Below are 18,585 nucleotides of genomic sequence, written 5' to 3'. Positions count from 1 at the left end.
CCAAGGCCTCAGAAGGGGCCCTGCAGCTGCGAACGCCAATGCGAGTAGATCTCTTAATTCTTGACCAACCAAAAACCCAAAGAAAGTCCCTGACAAAAATCCCAAGACAGTATAACTAAGAAATTACAGGTATAACTCTCAAAATTACTTGCAGCCACTCTCCTAAAAGCAAAAAAAAATTTTTTTTAATTTATCAGTCTTGCAAAGGAATTCATGATTTATCGAAGATAACAAGTTCCAAAATATGGCCAGTACAATTACTTCTTCTGAGTCCATGAGAAATGGGACAGTTATTTCCTACAAAGTTCAGGGACAACTTAACCCATGCTTGATAAACCCAGTAACCTCAGAACGTCAATTCAGACAATTCAGTCCGTTCATGATGCAGCCTGTCACCTTTTGCTCTTTCTGAAAACTGACCTCACAGGAATCACGCACCACCTGGAGCCATTCCTCACAAGTGTCTGTCTTTACATCCGCACAGTAGAGGCCACACCTCCACCTCCTGGGGACCAACACCCAGCCCCGCCCCTCCAGTCTGCCCCGTCAGCGCCTGTGGACCGGGTGGTAGTGCACAGGTAACAGGAGAACAGGGCCTATTCTTCCTGTCTTCTCTTCGCACATGAGAGGCTCCCACGGCCTGGAATCACTGAGGAGCCCCGTTCGCAGCAGCCGCGGTGGCGCTCACATACCCGAGCTTACTGAGATAGGGCAACACTCCACTGGAACTGAGGTAATGCGTGACCATCCCGCTCCCTGGAGATAAGCTTGTCCTTATGTATGGTTTTACATGCAGACCGGCGTCCACGGCTTTCTTAGCCAGGAGACCTGCACGGTAAACAGTGACGCATCAGGGCAGTGCTCAGCAGTCAATCCCCAATTCATGGAAGGGTCCAAGTCCAAAGGCATGAATTCACGGTCCTTATTCCGTCCATTTTACTCTATTGATGTGTTTCATTTAAAACAAACACAAAATTATCCTGATACACCAGCCTTTCCGTGGTAAATGAAGATACCGCCTCACGTCACAGCATCACACACACGGAAAACAGGGACACATAATAATGTGCACACGTACAACACATATCACTACCCTCTTAGATGCCATCATGATAGCAATCCCACACTTGTTACCCATGACTTTATACAAGGAACGAGTGCTGTTACGTCCATACAACATACAATGTCCGTTTACAAGCCCCGTCAATCATCTTTTACTTCCTAATACTCTCAGCGGACTCCCGTGCACCTGCTGTGGTCAACCATGGAGAGATTCGCTAATTAGCCACACCTCTAAATTAACAGAAGCAGGTAACATCCTAAAACTAACAGACATGTAAACCGTAATAAAAAAATTTACCTTTTGTGTAACAAAAACAAAATTAGTAACATAAACCAAACTCAGGCTCCTAAAGACCCAATTAAAATCTCAGGAAGTCTCTCAATACCAAACACAGCAGGATCCAGGCATCATCTCAGAAACAAGGTGAGTAGGGCAGAAGCGGACAAACTCACTCCGGAAAGGGAAGAAAGGCCTACCTGCGGCGAGCATGACGGATGGATTACAGTTGTTGGTGCAGCTGGTGACCGCGGCCATGACCACAGACCCGTGAGACAGCTTGTACTCACTTCCTTCATAATGAATAGAGATGTTATCCTTCTGCTTCTCAGCTGCAATCTGGAAGCCTTTAAAGCCCACCTACACAAACGTGCACAGAAATACAAACATTCTGGGTAATCTAGAGAAACAAAGTTCTGACTGCGCGTGTGTGGTGTGAAGGTCGCGACGCCCCGTCCTTGTAACTCAGCTGGACCAGGAATCCGAACAGTCACACACGAGGGTGCTGATGTTCCTCACTCCCTGGGATCTGGATCTTCCCGACGCTGAGGTTCTCTGCCCGATCCTACGGACCGTGGTCCTCAGCAGACGGCACAGTCGTGACCCTGCTCTGGGTGTGCGTGCAGAGCACACGGAGCAGGCCCGGCTGCAAGCCTGGAGCGCCATGCTCACTGCACTACTTCACCCCTGCACCAAGTTCAGCACCAGCAACAACTACCAAGTCACAGAAAGAAAGGCTCCGGAAAGAGCGCCGGACCCTAGCTCCCCAAAGACAGACAGTGCTCAGGTCTGAGCTGCAATTCTCACAAAGTACAGACCCTGAGAGTCAAAGAGGTCACTTGCCATTCAGTTCCATTTACTGGACGTTACGGGCGTGAGTACACAGTGCGGGGTTTTCTCCTCATCTGGGGTCAGCCGTCGACAACACTGCTGCCCAACGGCCTTTCTGCGACGACCCAAGGGCCACAACCACCTGCAGCAACTGAGTGCCTGAGATCAGGCAACTACGACGACAGACACAACGGATGTCTGACCTCACAGCGGGCTGGGGACAGCGCCAGATGACGGACGTGCTTCACACGGGAGGGGACTGACAGGGACTCTGGCCTGCGCCTCACACGCGAGAACACGGCAGCAGCCCGAGTCTACGAACTGGGCTGGTCCTCCACCACCCAGCGCAAGAAGTACTATTCTCCACCATCCAGCCCAAGAAGTACTCTGTCCTCCACCACCCAGTGTAAGAAGTACTATCCTCCACCATCCAGCCCAAGAAGTACTCTGTCCTCCACCACCCAGTGTAAGAAGTACTATCCTCCACCATCCAGCCCAAGAAGTACTCTGTCCTCCACCACCCAGCGCCAAGAAGTACTCGGTCCTCCACCACCCAGCGTCAAGAAGTACTCGGTCCTCCACCACCCAGCGCCAAGAAGTACTCGGTCCTCCACCACCCAGCGCAAGAAGTACTCGGTCCTCCACCACCCAGCGCAAGAAGTACTCGGTCCTCCACCACCCAGCGCAAGAAGTACTCGGTCCTCCACCACCCAGCGCAAGAAGTACTCGGTCCTCCACCACCCAGCGCAAGAAGTACTCGGTCCTCTACCACCCAGTGTAAGAAGTACTTGTCCCTCTACCACCCAGCACAAGAAGTACTCTGTCCTTTACCACTCAGCACAAGAAGTACTCGGTCCTCCACCACCCAGCACAAGAAGTACTCTGTCCTCCACCACCCAGCACAAGAAGTACTGTCCTCCACCACCCAGCACAAGAAGTACTTGGCCCTCTACCACTCAGCGCAAGTACTGACAAAGGTGGTGGTGTGGTAACCTGCCTTTTCATTCAAGCAAGCTTGAAAGTCACGTTTCATGTCCGTCACAGCAACTCTATCCTGAGGTCTCTTTGGACCGCTGACAGACGCAATGATTGAATTCAGATGAATCCGGATCACCTAGGAAACGGGAGGGAAGAGGAAGACAAGGAATGAGAATTCGTTAGGTACAGACTGCAATCCAGCACTACTTCCTGAAGCAGAATGAAAACATCCACACTTGTGTAATGGTGATCTACACCCCCAGAAACAAATTAATTTGTGAAACACAGCATACAAATATTTGCTAAAAGCAAAAGCAGCGGATCAGTATGCAAACCGTCCCACACCAGCCATATAGTCTACAGAGTATTTTGTTTGCCCGATTTCCTGTCGTCGTGGATGCCAGACGATAAAGCAGACGCCTGTGAAAGCTATCGGTCTCCTGCCTCCAGGCTCCAAATGCACCCTTCCCTGCTCTGTGACAACTGAGGTGGGTTCAAGGAACACAGCTCCTTCCTCGGCGGGCGTGGTGCCAAGTCTGGTCAGCACAGGGTGCTGGAGGGACACGGCAGAGGGACTTTCCCCTTCTTGTTCCAATGTGTCTAGCCGGCCAGGCTCCAGCAAGGCCAGCTTTTATTCCTTGGTTAAAAAAACCTGTATCTTCTTTTTTTTTTTTTTTTTAAAGATTTTATTTATTTATTTGACAGAGATAGAGACAGCCAGCGAGAGAGGGAACACAAGCAGGGGGAGTGGGAGAGGAAAAAGCAGGCTCCCAGCGGAGGAGCCTGATGTGGGGCTCGATCCCAGAACGCCAGGATCACGCCCTGGGCCGAAGGCAGACGCTTAACCACTGTGCCACCCAGGCGCCCCAAAAACCTGTATCTTCTTAAAACCCAAACTCCCAACTAGGCTTCTGTGCATTTCTTCCAGCATGTTTACCATTTTCTTCTGTCGGTTTTATTTGGGTGCAATCGGTTCAGACGAAGCTTCTCTCAGCCCTGCCTACTCTAGCTGATCCCAACGGCAATGCCCGCCACACAGCAGTTTCGCTTTACGGATCCAGAGGATCCCTATCTTCACACCTTAACGAGTTTGTCTTGAAACCAACGTCCTGGTGGGCTTTAGTTTTATTTCTTTAATAAACAAATTTATTCCTTTTTATTATATAATGTGAGAGTTTTCATTTTTCTTCTTCTTTCCCTTTGTCTTTAAAAAGTGGACAAAGCACTAAAATAAACAGAGCTGAAAGAGCCAGAAAACGATGAGCTGAGTTAAAGATCTGCCCAGAGCTGACAGATCCAGGTCGTCCAGGCGCTCCACTGGCCGGCACGACACCCGTGTGGCCTCGGCATGTCGGGCACCGCAGCTGCACAGCCACAGACACCCGACACAGCTCCTCTCCTGGGGAGCCCACCTGCCTTCTTGGCAGGGGACAGGCAAACGAGTACAGAAATTCACAGATTCCAGGCAGGCATATGTGCTATCAGGAGAACTAAAGCAGGATCAGCAAATGCTCTTGCCCAAGAAAACAGCTGAACAGTTAACCAGACCTTTGACGACACCACATGGTTTGAGATGCTTAACACACTCCCAGGAAAGGAATGTCACGAAAACCCAAACTTCCTGACAGTGAACTTTACTTACTTCAATACAAATCTCCAACAGATAAATAGTGGCCTGGATAACAGAATACGTTTAACATTTAAGCCGACAAAACCTTACACTCCTTTCACAACACATCTCTACAGAATGCAGACGCTAACCGGATGCAAGCATCACCAGAAGCGACAGGTTCGGGGCGCAGCACGGTGCTCTTCTCAGAGTAGAAAAGCATCAGAGTGAGAGGTTAAGAGTCAATTTTGTGTTTTAAATATTAAAAATTTAGACTTAATAAAATGTAAAATTCACTAACAGAAATCTACATATAAACTTAATGAATAAAATTTACAAGTAACAAATAACATCAACTGATTAAATGGTAACAGGTGACGTTTACTGAGCACTTTCTGGGTGCCTGAAACCACTCTGACGCATTTAATCTAACATATTTAACCCCTTCAGAACAGCTTCCTATTTTGGAGGTAAGCAAACGGAGGCAGAGAGGCTGCAGGGCTGCAGGCCGGGAGCGGCAACGAGGGCCCCTCCACCCCCCACACACACCTGGGAGTATGCGGGTTCTCCTGAATTATCCTGGTCATGTCGAAACAATTTCACAGCTTTAAGGTATGTTTCCATTGACTTGAGTTTAGCTTTGTCAAAACCTAGAAAGAGCAACAAGGACAAAAATACAGTTAGAAATTTTGAACTCTTTGGGGGTGAGGGTGAATTCCAATGAGAAAGAAACAGACACTGCACATTACTAAGTACTCAGAATTCACTTCTTTACAAATTGCTAACTGATATTACCCTCGAGAGTAGTAAAAACTCTACCCTTCATGAAAACTTGATAAAATACATACTAGCTCCCCCTTTAAAAGTTACTCAGAGACGAGAAATACTGGGCTAGTTCTATAAAACTCACAAAACCTATACTGTTTGCAGAAAATAAATCATTAACATTGAATATAATAAATTATCATCCACCACGAAGGACACTCATTACTTTCCAGTGTGAATATAAAAATCAAAACAAAAACTTAAATGAGGCTTAAGGAAAGTCTCATGAGCAGAAACACAAAAGTCTAACAAGATCTTCCAGAAGGTAAAGGAATCAAGATGTTAACAATGGGCAGTCCTCTGCAAGCCTCATGGGAAGTCCGCAGTGGTGGCAGATCATATCCTCCAGCGACTGACAGTATACTCCCTGAGTTGTATGTTCTTCTTACAATGTGACAACGACATCTCTCTGTCAAGGGGCAGAATCGGCCCCGTGGACATGAGCTTTGGGACAGACCCTTGGCTGGCTGACACTCGCTCTTGTAGGTCACCCACCTTTGAGAAGCCACCACGTGAGAAAGGACAAGTAGGAGATGTGGTGGACAGTCCCAGCTAAGCACCCACTGACCAACCTTCAGCACCCTGGGCTCCCAAGTCTCGCGGTTGAGGCTGCAGACATCACGGAGCAGACACACGCTGTGCCAGCCGTGCCGCCTACATTACCGCCCGTGGACACCACGCAGCCGTAAGTGATTATTACTGTCTTAAGCCATAAAGTTTTAGGGAAACTTGTTACAGCAACAGATCACTAATATACAAGTCATATCAACATGGAAGGGAGGAGGCACCCCTACCATTTCTCTCTAAATGTTCTACCAACCCAATACCCTTTAGAGAAAGCTCTGCACTTGATAAGAACCGTTCCCTCCAACGTTCCAAATGACCACCTGTCCATCTTGCCATCTGGCCTATTAACTTATAAAATGTGCCCCCGAATGAAAGATACGAGACCCTGTCCCCCAAATGTACTTATGATCAGAGACCAGTAGTTCAGCAACGGTCTCACAGAAGGGAAGTGGGTGGCAGGAGGGAGGTCGCAGGAGCACATGCTGGTCTCACAGGTACTTTCTACGCTAAAAGTTGTCAATACAAGAGGGTCCAACCTCCCGTTAATCAGGCTACAAAAAAGATGTGGAAACTGTAACCCTACGCTGCTTTTTGCAAAATCGTGTTACTCTTTAGACGGAGCACAGGTCCCCAGACTCTTCCGTCTGCTGACTCCTCTACTCCTGGTGGGGGACAGCTGAGAGAATGTGAGTGTGCACAGGCCTGCCTCCCATCAAACCGCAGCTCTGACCGCTAAGAAGGGTCGGCAGCCACCCGTCCTGGAAGAAGTGAGGCCGAGACCGGCAGCTGGACTCATCCCTCTAACTCACTGTGAATGGGTCACACGGGAGGGACTACGTTCTGAGGGCACAACATTCTTTAACGACGTCCGAGGCAGTTTACTTGAAAGCCACTATTTCAGAATAAGATCATTTCCTGAATATTAAACACCATGCACAAAGTAGTTATTAGGAAATACTTAGACAGACACACTGGACGGGTAACACATTTATCCTAATGATCTTTCATCTTCTTACCTGTATGTTCTAAATGTTTTAATGTCACATTGTCAACAGGGAAAAAGCTGAGGATAGCACCATATTCTGGACACATGTTTGCTATTGTGGTCCGATCCACTATAGATAACTGTGAAACTCCACTTCCAAAAAACTCAACAAACTTTCCAGCCACTCCTACTTGCCTGAGGTGCTATACAAAGAGACACACAGAAAGGCACACACAATTAGTAAGATTGGCATGGATTCTCTGAAAAGCACAAAAGCTGACTTTTACCCCTACCAGTGACAGCGGATGAAAAAGGTTCTCTGTTGTTCTTATCAAACGTCAACTCACTCTGGGTCTGCAGATATTTTAAGATAAACAGTCCACAGAAGGCCGGCCCAATATCACCGTCTGGCAGGGCAGAAAGGGCTTAAGAGCTGAAAATGGCTAGATCTGCAGGCGAATGTCTCTGACATCGAGGCAGACCTCCGACCCAACAGTGCGTGTGTTAGCCGGCAGCCCTTCCTCTTTCTTAGAGGACACAAAACAGTGCTAACCACTGATGGCATCTTAGATTTAATGGAATACTACCCTGCTGATCAAACTGTGTATTTAAATAAAAAAATATGTTCTGGCTACAAAGATTCTTCGAATTCCAACCCTGTCCACATATTTACAGCATCGTTCATTATTGGTAAATTTCATTTTGACAGGATTTCACACGTCCTTGTAAAGTCACATTTCCGAGTTATTACCAAGTAACCACGCCAGCGGCTCGTCTAACTACACCACGGCCTCAGACTGGGGCAGGAGACGCCGAGGGAGGTAACTTGGAATGAGACCACCTTCGACCCAAGAATAATATTCAGCCCTAACAGTGCAGAGGTGCGAGGGGCCCTTTAATCCACTCTCGTATAGAAGGCTAAGACGTGTTTTCATGTTCACGGTTGTAGTTCTGAGGGTCAGAGCAGCACACGTTAAGATACACTAAGCTAAAGGCTGTTTCAACAAATTCATGGCGCCACAATACACACTTTGAAAAATGATATGGGATTAATCCTATAAAGGTCATGAATACAACAGCACCTCAGCAGAGAAAATATTTAATAAATGTAAACATACGTGATAGATTTAATTTTGTACCAACACGCCAAAATTTAAAAATAGACACGTAATCTTGTTACAAAAATATATAGCCAGAGGGGTCTAAAAAGTGGCATTACTTCTCAGGTTACCCAAAGGAAAGTAGAGATTTCTCTAAAAGCATACTGAGATCCTCCTTCTCTCTTAGGAACAATCCTGCAATCTTCAGTTTAACGTCTTATCTTTCGGTTCCATGCGTGCACCGAGTCAACGACCTCTACAAGGTGTCAGCATGTTTTCAATTAGGGAAGAAGGCTCCACGCTAAACGTCGACAGCGCGGCTGGACCCTTTCTTCCCCTGCAGAGACTCTTGAAAGCCTTCAGACCAATCATCTAACCAGAAAAGTGGAGGCTCCAGGATCCAAACTGGCGTTGTACGTGGGATATTACCCACACTCATTTATTTAACAAAGGGACTTAATCATTAAAGTTACTGAAAACCAGAAGCTCAGGATGGAGACTTACAAATTACCATTCACTAGGAAATTCTAGAGTACACGTATTATAGGCATGCACCCAGTATTTTAAAAATTCAGGTTAAGGTTTTCTATAATCCTTTAAAAGTGTTAAAACAGCTAACAGACAATCTTTACACTGGCGCACTTCCATAGTCCATATTCTCCAGGACAGAAATCGTTTCTAAAGGGCAAATGATTCAGTTAGGTATTAAAGAAATACACATACTTTTCCTAAACAGGATTCTCTAATCCACGCGGTCAACAAGTGAGACCGTAACAGTTAGGAGCCTGGATGCGTCCTGTTCCAGCACTCACTGCTCAGTGCAGTGACCCTCTCCCAAGTCATTCAACCTGACGGCGTCTCTGTTTTCTCAGAAATGAAATGGGGATGGTCACAGCAGTGCTCTTCCGGACTTGTAATGAGGAACGAAGGAGGCAAGAGTCAAGCAAACAGCAAGCGTTCCTGTACCCACTGGCACCAAGGAAGGGCTCTGTGTCTGCAGCTGCTCCTGTGCTGGTCACCACGAGGCCACAGCCAAGAAGGCCAGGGCACGGCAGGGGCAGTGCAGAACCCAACCCTGCCCTCACGGGACCCCTGCACGAAATGTCCGCTACACCATGCGGTTGGCACAATTACCTTTGTAATGCCAAGCACGACATCTATGGACGTGACAAAAGGGTTTGATGAGCCGGTCAACTCACATCCAACCACCTCCGGTAGAGTAAGAGAAACTGGCAGACCCAGCATCACTGCTTCGGTTTCAATGCCTCCAACGCCTAAAGCGGTAAGACAGACGGTCAGCACAGCGCACCTGAAGATTATGTAAGTTCTCTGCGTACATCTGCTGTCTGAGTGCCCCATGAGCGCGTCCTACTCACGAAGCAGCTCAGAGCCGCCACATTGCCCTACTACGTGGATGTGGACCCAATCTCTGCCAAAGAATGACTCACTCACATGGCTGAAACAGACTGGTGTCTACCTTCGTAGGAAATGCAGTCAACGTCCAGTATTTATCATGCTGAACACCGTACTGAAGCTCGAGATAGAGCCTGAAGCCAGAGCCCATGAGCCTCAGCAAGCGCAGTCCAGCGGTCAGGACGAGTCAGCAAGTCTAACGCCCTGCGAGAGACTAAGCCTATCCTGCTAGAGGGGAGAGCCCAGGCCAAGCCGGGAGGTACACACGCACAGCTCACTTGGGGGAGTCCACGACTTGTCTTTAAGACGTGTGTGTGTGAACGGCCGGAGGCAGCAGGTTGTAAAGGGCCTTGCATAAAACACAAAGGAATCTAGAGTCCTAAAGAAGGCCAGAAGTCCCGTAGGACTGGAACCAGGGAGTAACCACAGCGTCCCTGGTGATCGCTCCATGACGGCAGCGCTGCGTGGGGCACACTGTCCACACACGCTCGGGTCCAGAGTCGTCCTGTCGCCGCTACTGCGGATGAGGAAACCGCCTCAAAGAGCCTATAGAGACCGCTACCTACACTCCTTTACAATGTTTCTGACACCACGTCCCCCGCAAATTAAATATACTGAGTGGTTTACTTACCCCACCCCAGAATCCCCAAGCCGTTCACCATGGTTATGTGCGAGTCTGTGCCAACCACACTGTCTGGGAAGAGGAGGTCGTCTTCCTCAAACACCACTCTCGACAAATACTCTAGGTTGACTTGATGAGCCATTCCAGTTCCAGGAGGGATTACAGCCACGTTCTTAAAAACTCTTGAACTCCACTGTCATGTTTAAGTTTAAAAAATCCAAGTGTTAGTGTATCAATTTGTGCTCACAATCAAAATACAAGTAAATACTGACACTAAAAATATTTTACCGACATTCAAATGGTTGATGTTTACAGTAGACACATGAGGACAAATACAGAGATACTAACTCTAAACATATTCATTTTGCAGATTATTAAAGCAAAATTAAGTCAAAGAGAAATGTTCTACTAGTTCAGATAAATGGTAGTTTTCAACAGTGCCCCAAGGACTCACACAGGAAGCGGGGGGTGGGGGTGGCCAAGCACAAGGCCTTCCTGCAACCTCAAATTACAGCCACTTGGTTTCATCCTGTTTTCTACACTGGGGTTTCCAACAAGATTTTTTTCTGAAGGAAGAAAAGGTTCTATTGCCACAATGCATTGAAAAACTAATTTAGGGATGCCTGCGTGGCTCAGTTGGTTAAATGTCTGCCTTCCGCTCAGGTCATGATCTCAGGGTCCTGGGATCAAGTCCCACCTCAGGCTCCCTGCTCAGTGCGGTGTCTGCTTCTCCCTCTGCCTCTGCCCCTCCCCATGCGCTCTGCCAAATAAAATAAAATCTTAAAAAAAAAAACAAAAAAACCCCTACTAATTTAAAGGATATAAAAATCATACTTATCAATATTTCATGAATTTCAATAAAAAATGCCCCCTAAATCAGTGTACCTTGAAAAACTGAAGCCTCTCCCGATTTCTGCCAAATTCTACTTCTTGGTTTTTTAACACTGTTTCAGGTCTAAAAGGAAGAAGAGCCGGCATTAAATGCATGTATCACACAAAAGCCTTGCCTTGTTTCTAAGCATTCGTTCTTATGCACAAACACGTTTTAAAAATTCTTGGAACAGCAATTTACTAGACTTCTCAGAATCGGCTGTTTTCTTTCAACAAGCAGCTCTGCTTTAAATAGCGCGCGGCAGCTATTTCCAGGGCTCCCCCCCCCCCAAACCCAACGGACACACGGGCCCGAGCGAGCAGCGCTCCACAACACGCAACCCCGGCGGGAGTCCCCCCGCAAGGGAGGGGGCGGCAGCCAAGTCGTCGGCGCACGCGCACTCCCTCCCCCGGCGGCTGCAGCTCCGAGGGCGTGTGCGGACGGGGCCACCTCGCGCGTACACAGCTTTGCGCAGAAACGCTTGCATTCATCTCACCCAAAACGGAAAGCTCTGTTTTTTGTGTAAGTGGCAGTTTATTTTATATGGATTATAAACATATTTTACGTGCATCATTTAAACGAAGAGGTAAAAACAATCCACGTCCAAGCAGTAAACACTGCCACTTTCAGGAAGCTATTTTTATCTAACGGACATTTAAAAAATGATTTCTAGGGGTGCCTGGGGGGCTCAGTTGGTTAAACGTCTGCCATCGGCTCAGGTCAGGGTCCCCGAGTCCCGGGATCAAGTCCCGTGTAGGCTCCCTGCTCAGCGGGGAGTCTGCTTCTCCCTCTGCCCCTCATCCTGCTTGTGCTCTCTCTCAAATAAATAAATACAATCTTTAAAAAAAAAGAAAAGAAAAAACGATTTCTAGCAGTTTTAGGCTGTTTCCTGCCAGCTGGTGATCAAGTGTTAACTAGGCTATCAATACAACTTAAATTATGTGTGTCCTCCAGGGTCCAGACAATTACAGATGTTCCCTTGTCAACTTTTTTAAAAACCACAAAGATTACTTGACTAATTCATTGCTGAGAGATCCCTTGAAGCCTCAGCACATCTTGATGATATTTTCCGCAGGACTCAGGGAGCCAGTCCGATGACTGCACGTCCCACAGCGTGTACGGCTACAAAGCGCCCCTCGCTTGTGAGCTCAGAACCCAACTTCAAGTTAGGCAGCGATTTCCAGTGCCCACTTCCTACCCGTCCATTCCCTGTCTGGGCCTGTAACTGGGCTGCACCAAGGCTCCGCGGCACAGACGGAGAGCCACTGTTTTCCAACAGCCAGAGACTACAGTCCAACCCAACCAAATCCTTTGTAATTCGGAGTCAAAACTGAGGGGAAATGTTACACCAGATTGTATTTTTAATTAAAAATATATCATCTTCACACTCTGCCAGTTATAAAAAGGCAACCAAAAAAAAAAAAAAAATCAACGATGTTTGAATCAGTAAGTGTCCCTTTTCAGGAAGTTCATTTCTGTGTAAGAAGGGTTGCTCATCTCAGACATCAACACGCACCTAACGAGCGGGACAACCAGGGAGCAGGAACAAGGACTGCTTACATAAAACGGTCATAACCTGATGGCGAGGAACCTACAGTTTATACTGAATTCCCAGATAGGAAGAGTGCGTGAGGTCACTGTGACCAGAGGCCTCGGAAATACTGAGCCCCCAATTGTACAACTACAGAGAATCTGAAAGAACCAGTTCAGGGACACACAAATTAATGTGTCATGTAGCACTTAGGACAAGATACGTGTCGATGTTATTCTTAGCTACTCTAAATCTTAAATGTATTATTTTTTTTAATTTGAAAAAGTATGTCATTTTCTTACTAAATTTAAAAAATTTTTGACAGTCTAATGACAATGGGGTAAACAACTCTTAAAAATAACACACTTTGGAAACTTTATAGCATACAAAAATTCAAAAAAAATTTTTTTTGGAGAAATTACCTATTAGGAAATTTTACCTACTCATAAGACCAGAATTCTTTCCTGGGCAGGTTCACTGCTTCCCATAGCACCATACAGGCAACTGCTTACCTAAAAGGGTTTTTTATCATTATAATATTCTTAACATCAAGCTCTTCATGCAATTGGAAAAAACAAGAAATCTAGTAGGAGGGAAAAGCTAAAACTGTAGAGAATTCACAAAAGCAATGTGAACGAATGAAGAACATGTGAATGGTACAGATTCACTAAAATAAAAAATTCAGAGCTTAAGATGAGATCCTATTTTTCTGCCTACATTAGTCACAAAATTAAACATGTTTATAGAAAAATCTTGAGAAAGGTTTTCTTCCTACAGAACAGAAATCGATAACGGGACTTAGAGACTACCATCTTAACTGGCTTCGTTCGGGACAGGAGGGGAAGGCCGCACCATAGGAACCAGGAGGGAAAGAGGAGCAAACGGGATTTCCATAACGGAAAAATAACCAAGCACTGATCAGTATTTTTTTAAAAAATCCCATACTCAGGCACTGGTTGCAAATGAAAAGGACAGAGAATGGGCGTGTTCTCAATCTGCGAAGAAAATTTTCCTGAGTTTCGGCCCGGCTCTCCAGAATCGCACGATCCTCGGCAGGTGGTCTGGCCTCTGCAGGGCAGCTTCTTGGGCTGCGCTCTGAGTGGAGAGAGCTTTCCTGCTTTCTGCACGTCGCCACCTCCAGGGTTTGGGGCATTCTGTATTGCACTAGCATTCCAAAAAAGGAAACAGAATAAGACCACTCACAAAGTGACAGAAATTTAGCTTTTCAAAAAGAACACCCTTGGCAATGTTATCTGCAACTACGTAAATGTTGTTCAAACATTAATACAGCATCTAACTCAGGTTTCAACGGCGAATCTCAAATTACAAAAGAACCCAGAAATAGGTCACTTAAATTTATGGAGATGAAAACACAACTCTACGTGTCCAAGAAAATCATTTTCATGTACTTCTATGACAATCGAAATGACCTTTAGCAGCACCCATGTGGGTTTCCTGCCATGTTAACAATTAAAAGCAGCAGAGCCGCAACGCTAACCTAGAGGACAAGAGCGCTCGCGGGCCGGAACAGTCCCCTTCGCCCGTGCGACAGACCATCTACAAGAGAATTAGGTCTTCTCTGGTCTGACCCTGGTCACAGGGACCTTTTAAATAGAAGACATGTATTTCAGTGCGAGGAAAACAGAGTTTTACTAAGCACTGTGATTTCAATCACCAATGAAAGACATTCACGGCTCCTGTCTAGATTCTCTCGAAGGCAAGTAGGTTAAAAAACAAAGGATAATGAAACATTCAATCCACAAAGCAGGTTCTAGGCTCACATTTTTATCAAAAATGCAGCAGAAATCTACAAACGCAAATACCATTTTAAATTCAGACTCCGTTAAAAAAATTCGTCAGTACATAAACTTCAGCTCTTTTCTAGATCAGTGTGCACTAAACGTGGCAGCCTTCACTCAGGCACGAACCGTCTCTACTCCCTTTCCTCTAACCAGGGGGCTGGCTGCTGGCTACCCACGCAGCCCTCTTCACAAATATCTGTGCTCACGTACCATTTACTGAAGTCGATCTGTAAAGAGTGGTCAACTGTGAGATCTGTCGGACGGGCAGGGTGGACTTTCTTCGGGTCACCTCCAAGAATTTTCACTGCCTCCCTCATAGCAGCAAAATCCACCATTGCTGGTATTCCACTAAAAAAATAAAGAATGATGAAATTATGGTCTGAACTGTACTTTCATATGCTCAAATAATTAATATTCACTTGTTCACTTTTATATCTAAACGTACCCCTTTCTAGCTTGCACTCGCATTAGATTACATACTTGTTACCCAAAGTTCGACATATCCTGGTTACATGAGAGTTAGCATTAAAGTTACTGAGAACTTGAGTGCCACAAATAACACGAGAGATGATTTTTAGAGACAAAAGAAAATTTCCAGAGAACTGTCTATGGAATTCTTTCCCCGTCTTAAATTTCATGAGACTCCCCGCCCTCCCAGAGCCTTCTTAGGACTCAGAGCCCTCAACCAGATGTACGAGCTTCCAGACACCGGCGACACCGGCTGGTCACACAGGACTCTGCAGGGAATATGCTTCCAGGACCACAGAACGGTATCGTTAAGTACCGTGCTAGTGCGCACAGGGTACAAAGAACAGCGGCATACAAACCAGATTTGGGGGGGTAAGTGAGGGGGAGGCTCTTATTTATCTAGCTAACTCCAACAGCTCCTTCCAAACTCTTCCAATAGGGAATTCCTGGGGACTCAGATCAGACTTCGGATTTTATTCTAAGTGTGATGGACGTCCATCAGAGTACGGGGGCACGATGGGACCCTGGTTAACATTTTTAATTAAGTCACAGATCGTAAGTGTGCAAGCAGGGGTACTGGCTAGAGACACTAACAGCTGTAGTCCTGGTGAGAGCGCCCGGCGCCAGGATCGGGATGGTAAGAGATACGTGGGCTCAGGACACGTCTCAAAGGTAGAGTCCACAGAATTGCTGACGGACTGGGTAAGGCAGGAAGGAAAGAGAGGAATCGGGCCTTTCCTGTGATGGGAGAGACGTGGAGAGGGACAGGTACAGCAGCTGGGCAATAAGGTTTCCATGTTTAAGTCTGAGAAGCCCACTCACCAACTGGGGACGACAAGCAGGAAGAGTTCAGCAAAAGCAGATTTTCAATAAAGAGTACAAAAAACAGGCACCTCATTTTTAATGAATTGCTTTAGTTTAGAAAGGATAATTCTTTAAATTTATAAACTAATCTTCAGAATTAAAAACAGAACCAACCATCAGGGAGTCTGGATTTTAAGAAGGAAATGCATATCACTCACGTAAAATCTTGAAGAAGAACACGGGCAGGGAAAAAGGGCACTTCGACATTGCTTTGTTTGGTTTTCCAGTCTAAAATGTTCATGACATCTTCCTTTTTCATTAAAAAGCCATCACAGTTCCGCACAGCAGCTTCCAACAGGACCCGTATGGAGTAAGGCAGAACATCTGAGTCAGAGACAGTTACTACTATTAGTAAGGGAACAGTCTTAACTACATACTAGGAGATCACAGCAGCAACAAGTTAGATAAAGACAGTGATGCGTGTTTTCTCAGTCTCAGTAAACATGAAGGAAAACACCGTTTACGTGAATACCAGGCTTACTACAAATCTGACTTTCCCATACGTCAGCCAAGGTGCTGCAAAAGCAGAGATTAAACCTTCATGAAAGACCTGCACATTTCTGAAATGGGCATGTGAGACTGGCCAATACGTAACATTGAGGGAAGACAGAGAAAATCAGAATTAAATATAATAATGAAAACATCCCTAAGCTGTAGAGAAGTCTGTAATATATTTTAAAGATTTCCATCAAAAGTGGTTAGTTTAGGGGCGCCTGGGTGGCTCAGTCGTTAGGCATCTGCCTTTGGCTCAGGGCGTGATCCCAGTTTCTGGGATAGAGCCCCGCATCAGGCTCCTCTGCTGGGAGCCTGCTTCTTCCTCTCCTACTCCCCCTGCTTGTGTTCCCTCTCTTGCTGGCTGTCTCTCTCTCCGTCAAATAAATAAATAAAAATTCTTAAAAAAAAAAAGTGGTTAGTTTAAAAGTAAATCAGGGGCACCTGGGTGGCACAGCGGTTAAGCGTCTGCCTTTGGCTCAGGGCGTGATCCCGGGGTTCTGGGATCGGGCCCCACATCAGGCTCCTCCGCTATGAGCCTGCTTCTTCCTCTCCCACTCCCCCTGCTTGTGTTCCCTCTCTCGCTGGCTGTCTCTATCTCTGTCGAATAAATAAATAAAATCTTTAAAAAAAAATAAAATAAAATAAAAAATAAAAGTAAATCAGGATGCCTACATGAGTCAAATCATTTCCTGCTAATCGTCACTGACCCTGGAGTCCTCGTTTAAGTACAGACACAGACTCCAATACCCTCAAGTTTTCAATTATACTCCAGTCTCACACCAGATGTAGGACTGTGTCAGTGTGGGGGCCAGCTGCATGACTCCGGGCAGCCCACATAGCAGAGCACTATACAGTTGTCTAAAGGGACAAAGATGTCTGCATGTTGATAAGGAGTGATCTCCAGAATGTACCATTCCGAGAAAACGTAGCGCAAGACAATGTTTACAGCACCCTACTATTTCAGTAAGAAAAAGCATTAAAAAAGGTGTAAGAATACACATTACTGTATGACAAATATAAAAATTTTTAACTTTATATTATATACTTAAAAATATTACTAAATATTTTTAGTTACTAGTAAATATTACTAGTAAATACTAGTAAATATTACTAAATATTTAAAAAAATTGTTTAAATATAAATAAAAATAACATACACTTTCCCCCAGAAAGAACAATAAAAGGACACCCGGAAAAGTCACTACCTATTCCTACGACATTTCGGCTGTATTTCCCTAGCAGGATATGTAAAAAGGACAAAAAGATCCACAAAGAAAACAAACTACGTTCAGGTATTAGTACAGACAGCGCAGCTTGGAAGTTGTCATACACGTGACAAGAGGAAGGCAAAAGCACTTGTGTAACTACGGCTGGAAACTAGAATTTTTAAGAGTAATGATAAAGAAATATAAAATCAGAATAGCCAACTTAAAGAAAAAACTTTCATCTCAATTGGAATATGTACAAACTCATAATTTATTTTTCTCTATTTTTCTCTTTCTAAAAAATATGTGTTTCCCGCTCTGTTCAGTGAAAATGCCCCAAAGAATGACAATCCACCGGTAAGGCCCCCGGCCTCTCGGCCCACGGTTCTGCCAAATCCAATTCTCCCACTAGCAAGAAAACGGCGAGTTCCTCCCACGTCTGGGGAGGACACGCTGAAACAGGCCCAGGACACCCTGTGTCAGAAACCGAAGGGAGCGCCGATCGGTCAGCGTGAGCATCGAATTCGCTGAAATGTGACAAACACAAAAACAGCCCTTAGTTCATAAAGACTCTTTCAAACACCCTTCATCAATGGCCATGCAAGTTCCTGGAGCAACTCGTGACCCTGAAAACTCACAAAGGGGGGAAAATCAGTCATTAATCTTGTCCTTCTTCATTTCAAGGAACCAAATAGTCAGTGAAGACCAGGTTCCTCCTCACAGAAGAACGGAAGCTAATAAACACAGAAGGGGGAGGACCTCACCCCAAACATCTCCCACGTGCAGCGCCTGACGAAAAAGGCCCTGGACCGCGCCGGAATATTCGGGACGGACGGAGCCCACGAGCATCAATACAGCCGCCAGCATCGCCAGATGGCGGACAGGAGAGACGTCGTCTGCCTCTGAGGAAACAGAAGCTCCAAGCCCAAGCACCAGGATTCTCGCCCACAGACACGTGTCCGTCCATACAGCTGACGCAACCGCACAGCCAGCCCCCACCTCCGTCGTCAGCAAACACAGAGGCAGCGCGGCAGGAAGGGGACCTGCGAAGGAGCAACCAGAGTGACACACACAGCTGCCT

General features: G+C 46.1%; 1 protein-coding gene across 1 annotated transcript in view; it reads right to left on the bottom strand.

Moving 5' to 3' along the window:
- IREB2 (iron responsive element binding protein 2) overlaps positions 1 to 18,585 on the bottom strand; it is a 42,464-nt gene that overhangs the window by 9,217 nt on the left and 14,662 nt on the right. Inside the window, exons 3-13 of the mRNA XM_040642921.1 lie at positions 15,964 to 16,129; positions 14,684 to 14,821; positions 13,617 to 13,835; positions 11,155 to 11,224; positions 10,279 to 10,462; positions 9,369 to 9,508; positions 7,166 to 7,337; positions 5,307 to 5,407; positions 3,168 to 3,284; positions 1,540 to 1,699; positions 693 to 828 (exon numbers count right to left, since the gene is read on the bottom strand). Coding sequence (XP_040498855.1) covers positions 693 to 828; positions 1,540 to 1,699; positions 3,168 to 3,284; positions 5,307 to 5,407; positions 7,166 to 7,337; positions 9,369 to 9,508; positions 10,279 to 10,462; positions 11,155 to 11,224; positions 13,617 to 13,835; positions 14,684 to 14,821; positions 15,964 to 16,129 — 1,603 coding nt within the window. The remainder of the gene's footprint in view (positions 1 to 692; positions 829 to 1,539; positions 1,700 to 3,167; positions 3,285 to 5,306; positions 5,408 to 7,165; positions 7,338 to 9,368; positions 9,509 to 10,278; positions 10,463 to 11,154; positions 11,225 to 13,616; positions 13,836 to 14,683; positions 14,822 to 15,963; positions 16,130 to 18,585) is intronic.

The sequence above is a fragment of the Ursus maritimus genome, unplaced genomic scaffold, assembly GCF_017311325.1.
Source record: "Ursus maritimus isolate PB19 unplaced genomic scaffold, ASM1731132v1 scaffold_27, whole genome shotgun sequence".
Taxonomy (NCBI): Eukaryota; Metazoa; Chordata; class Mammalia; order Carnivora; family Ursidae; genus Ursus; species Ursus maritimus.
This window is presented reverse-complemented; position numbering and strand designations above follow the sequence as displayed.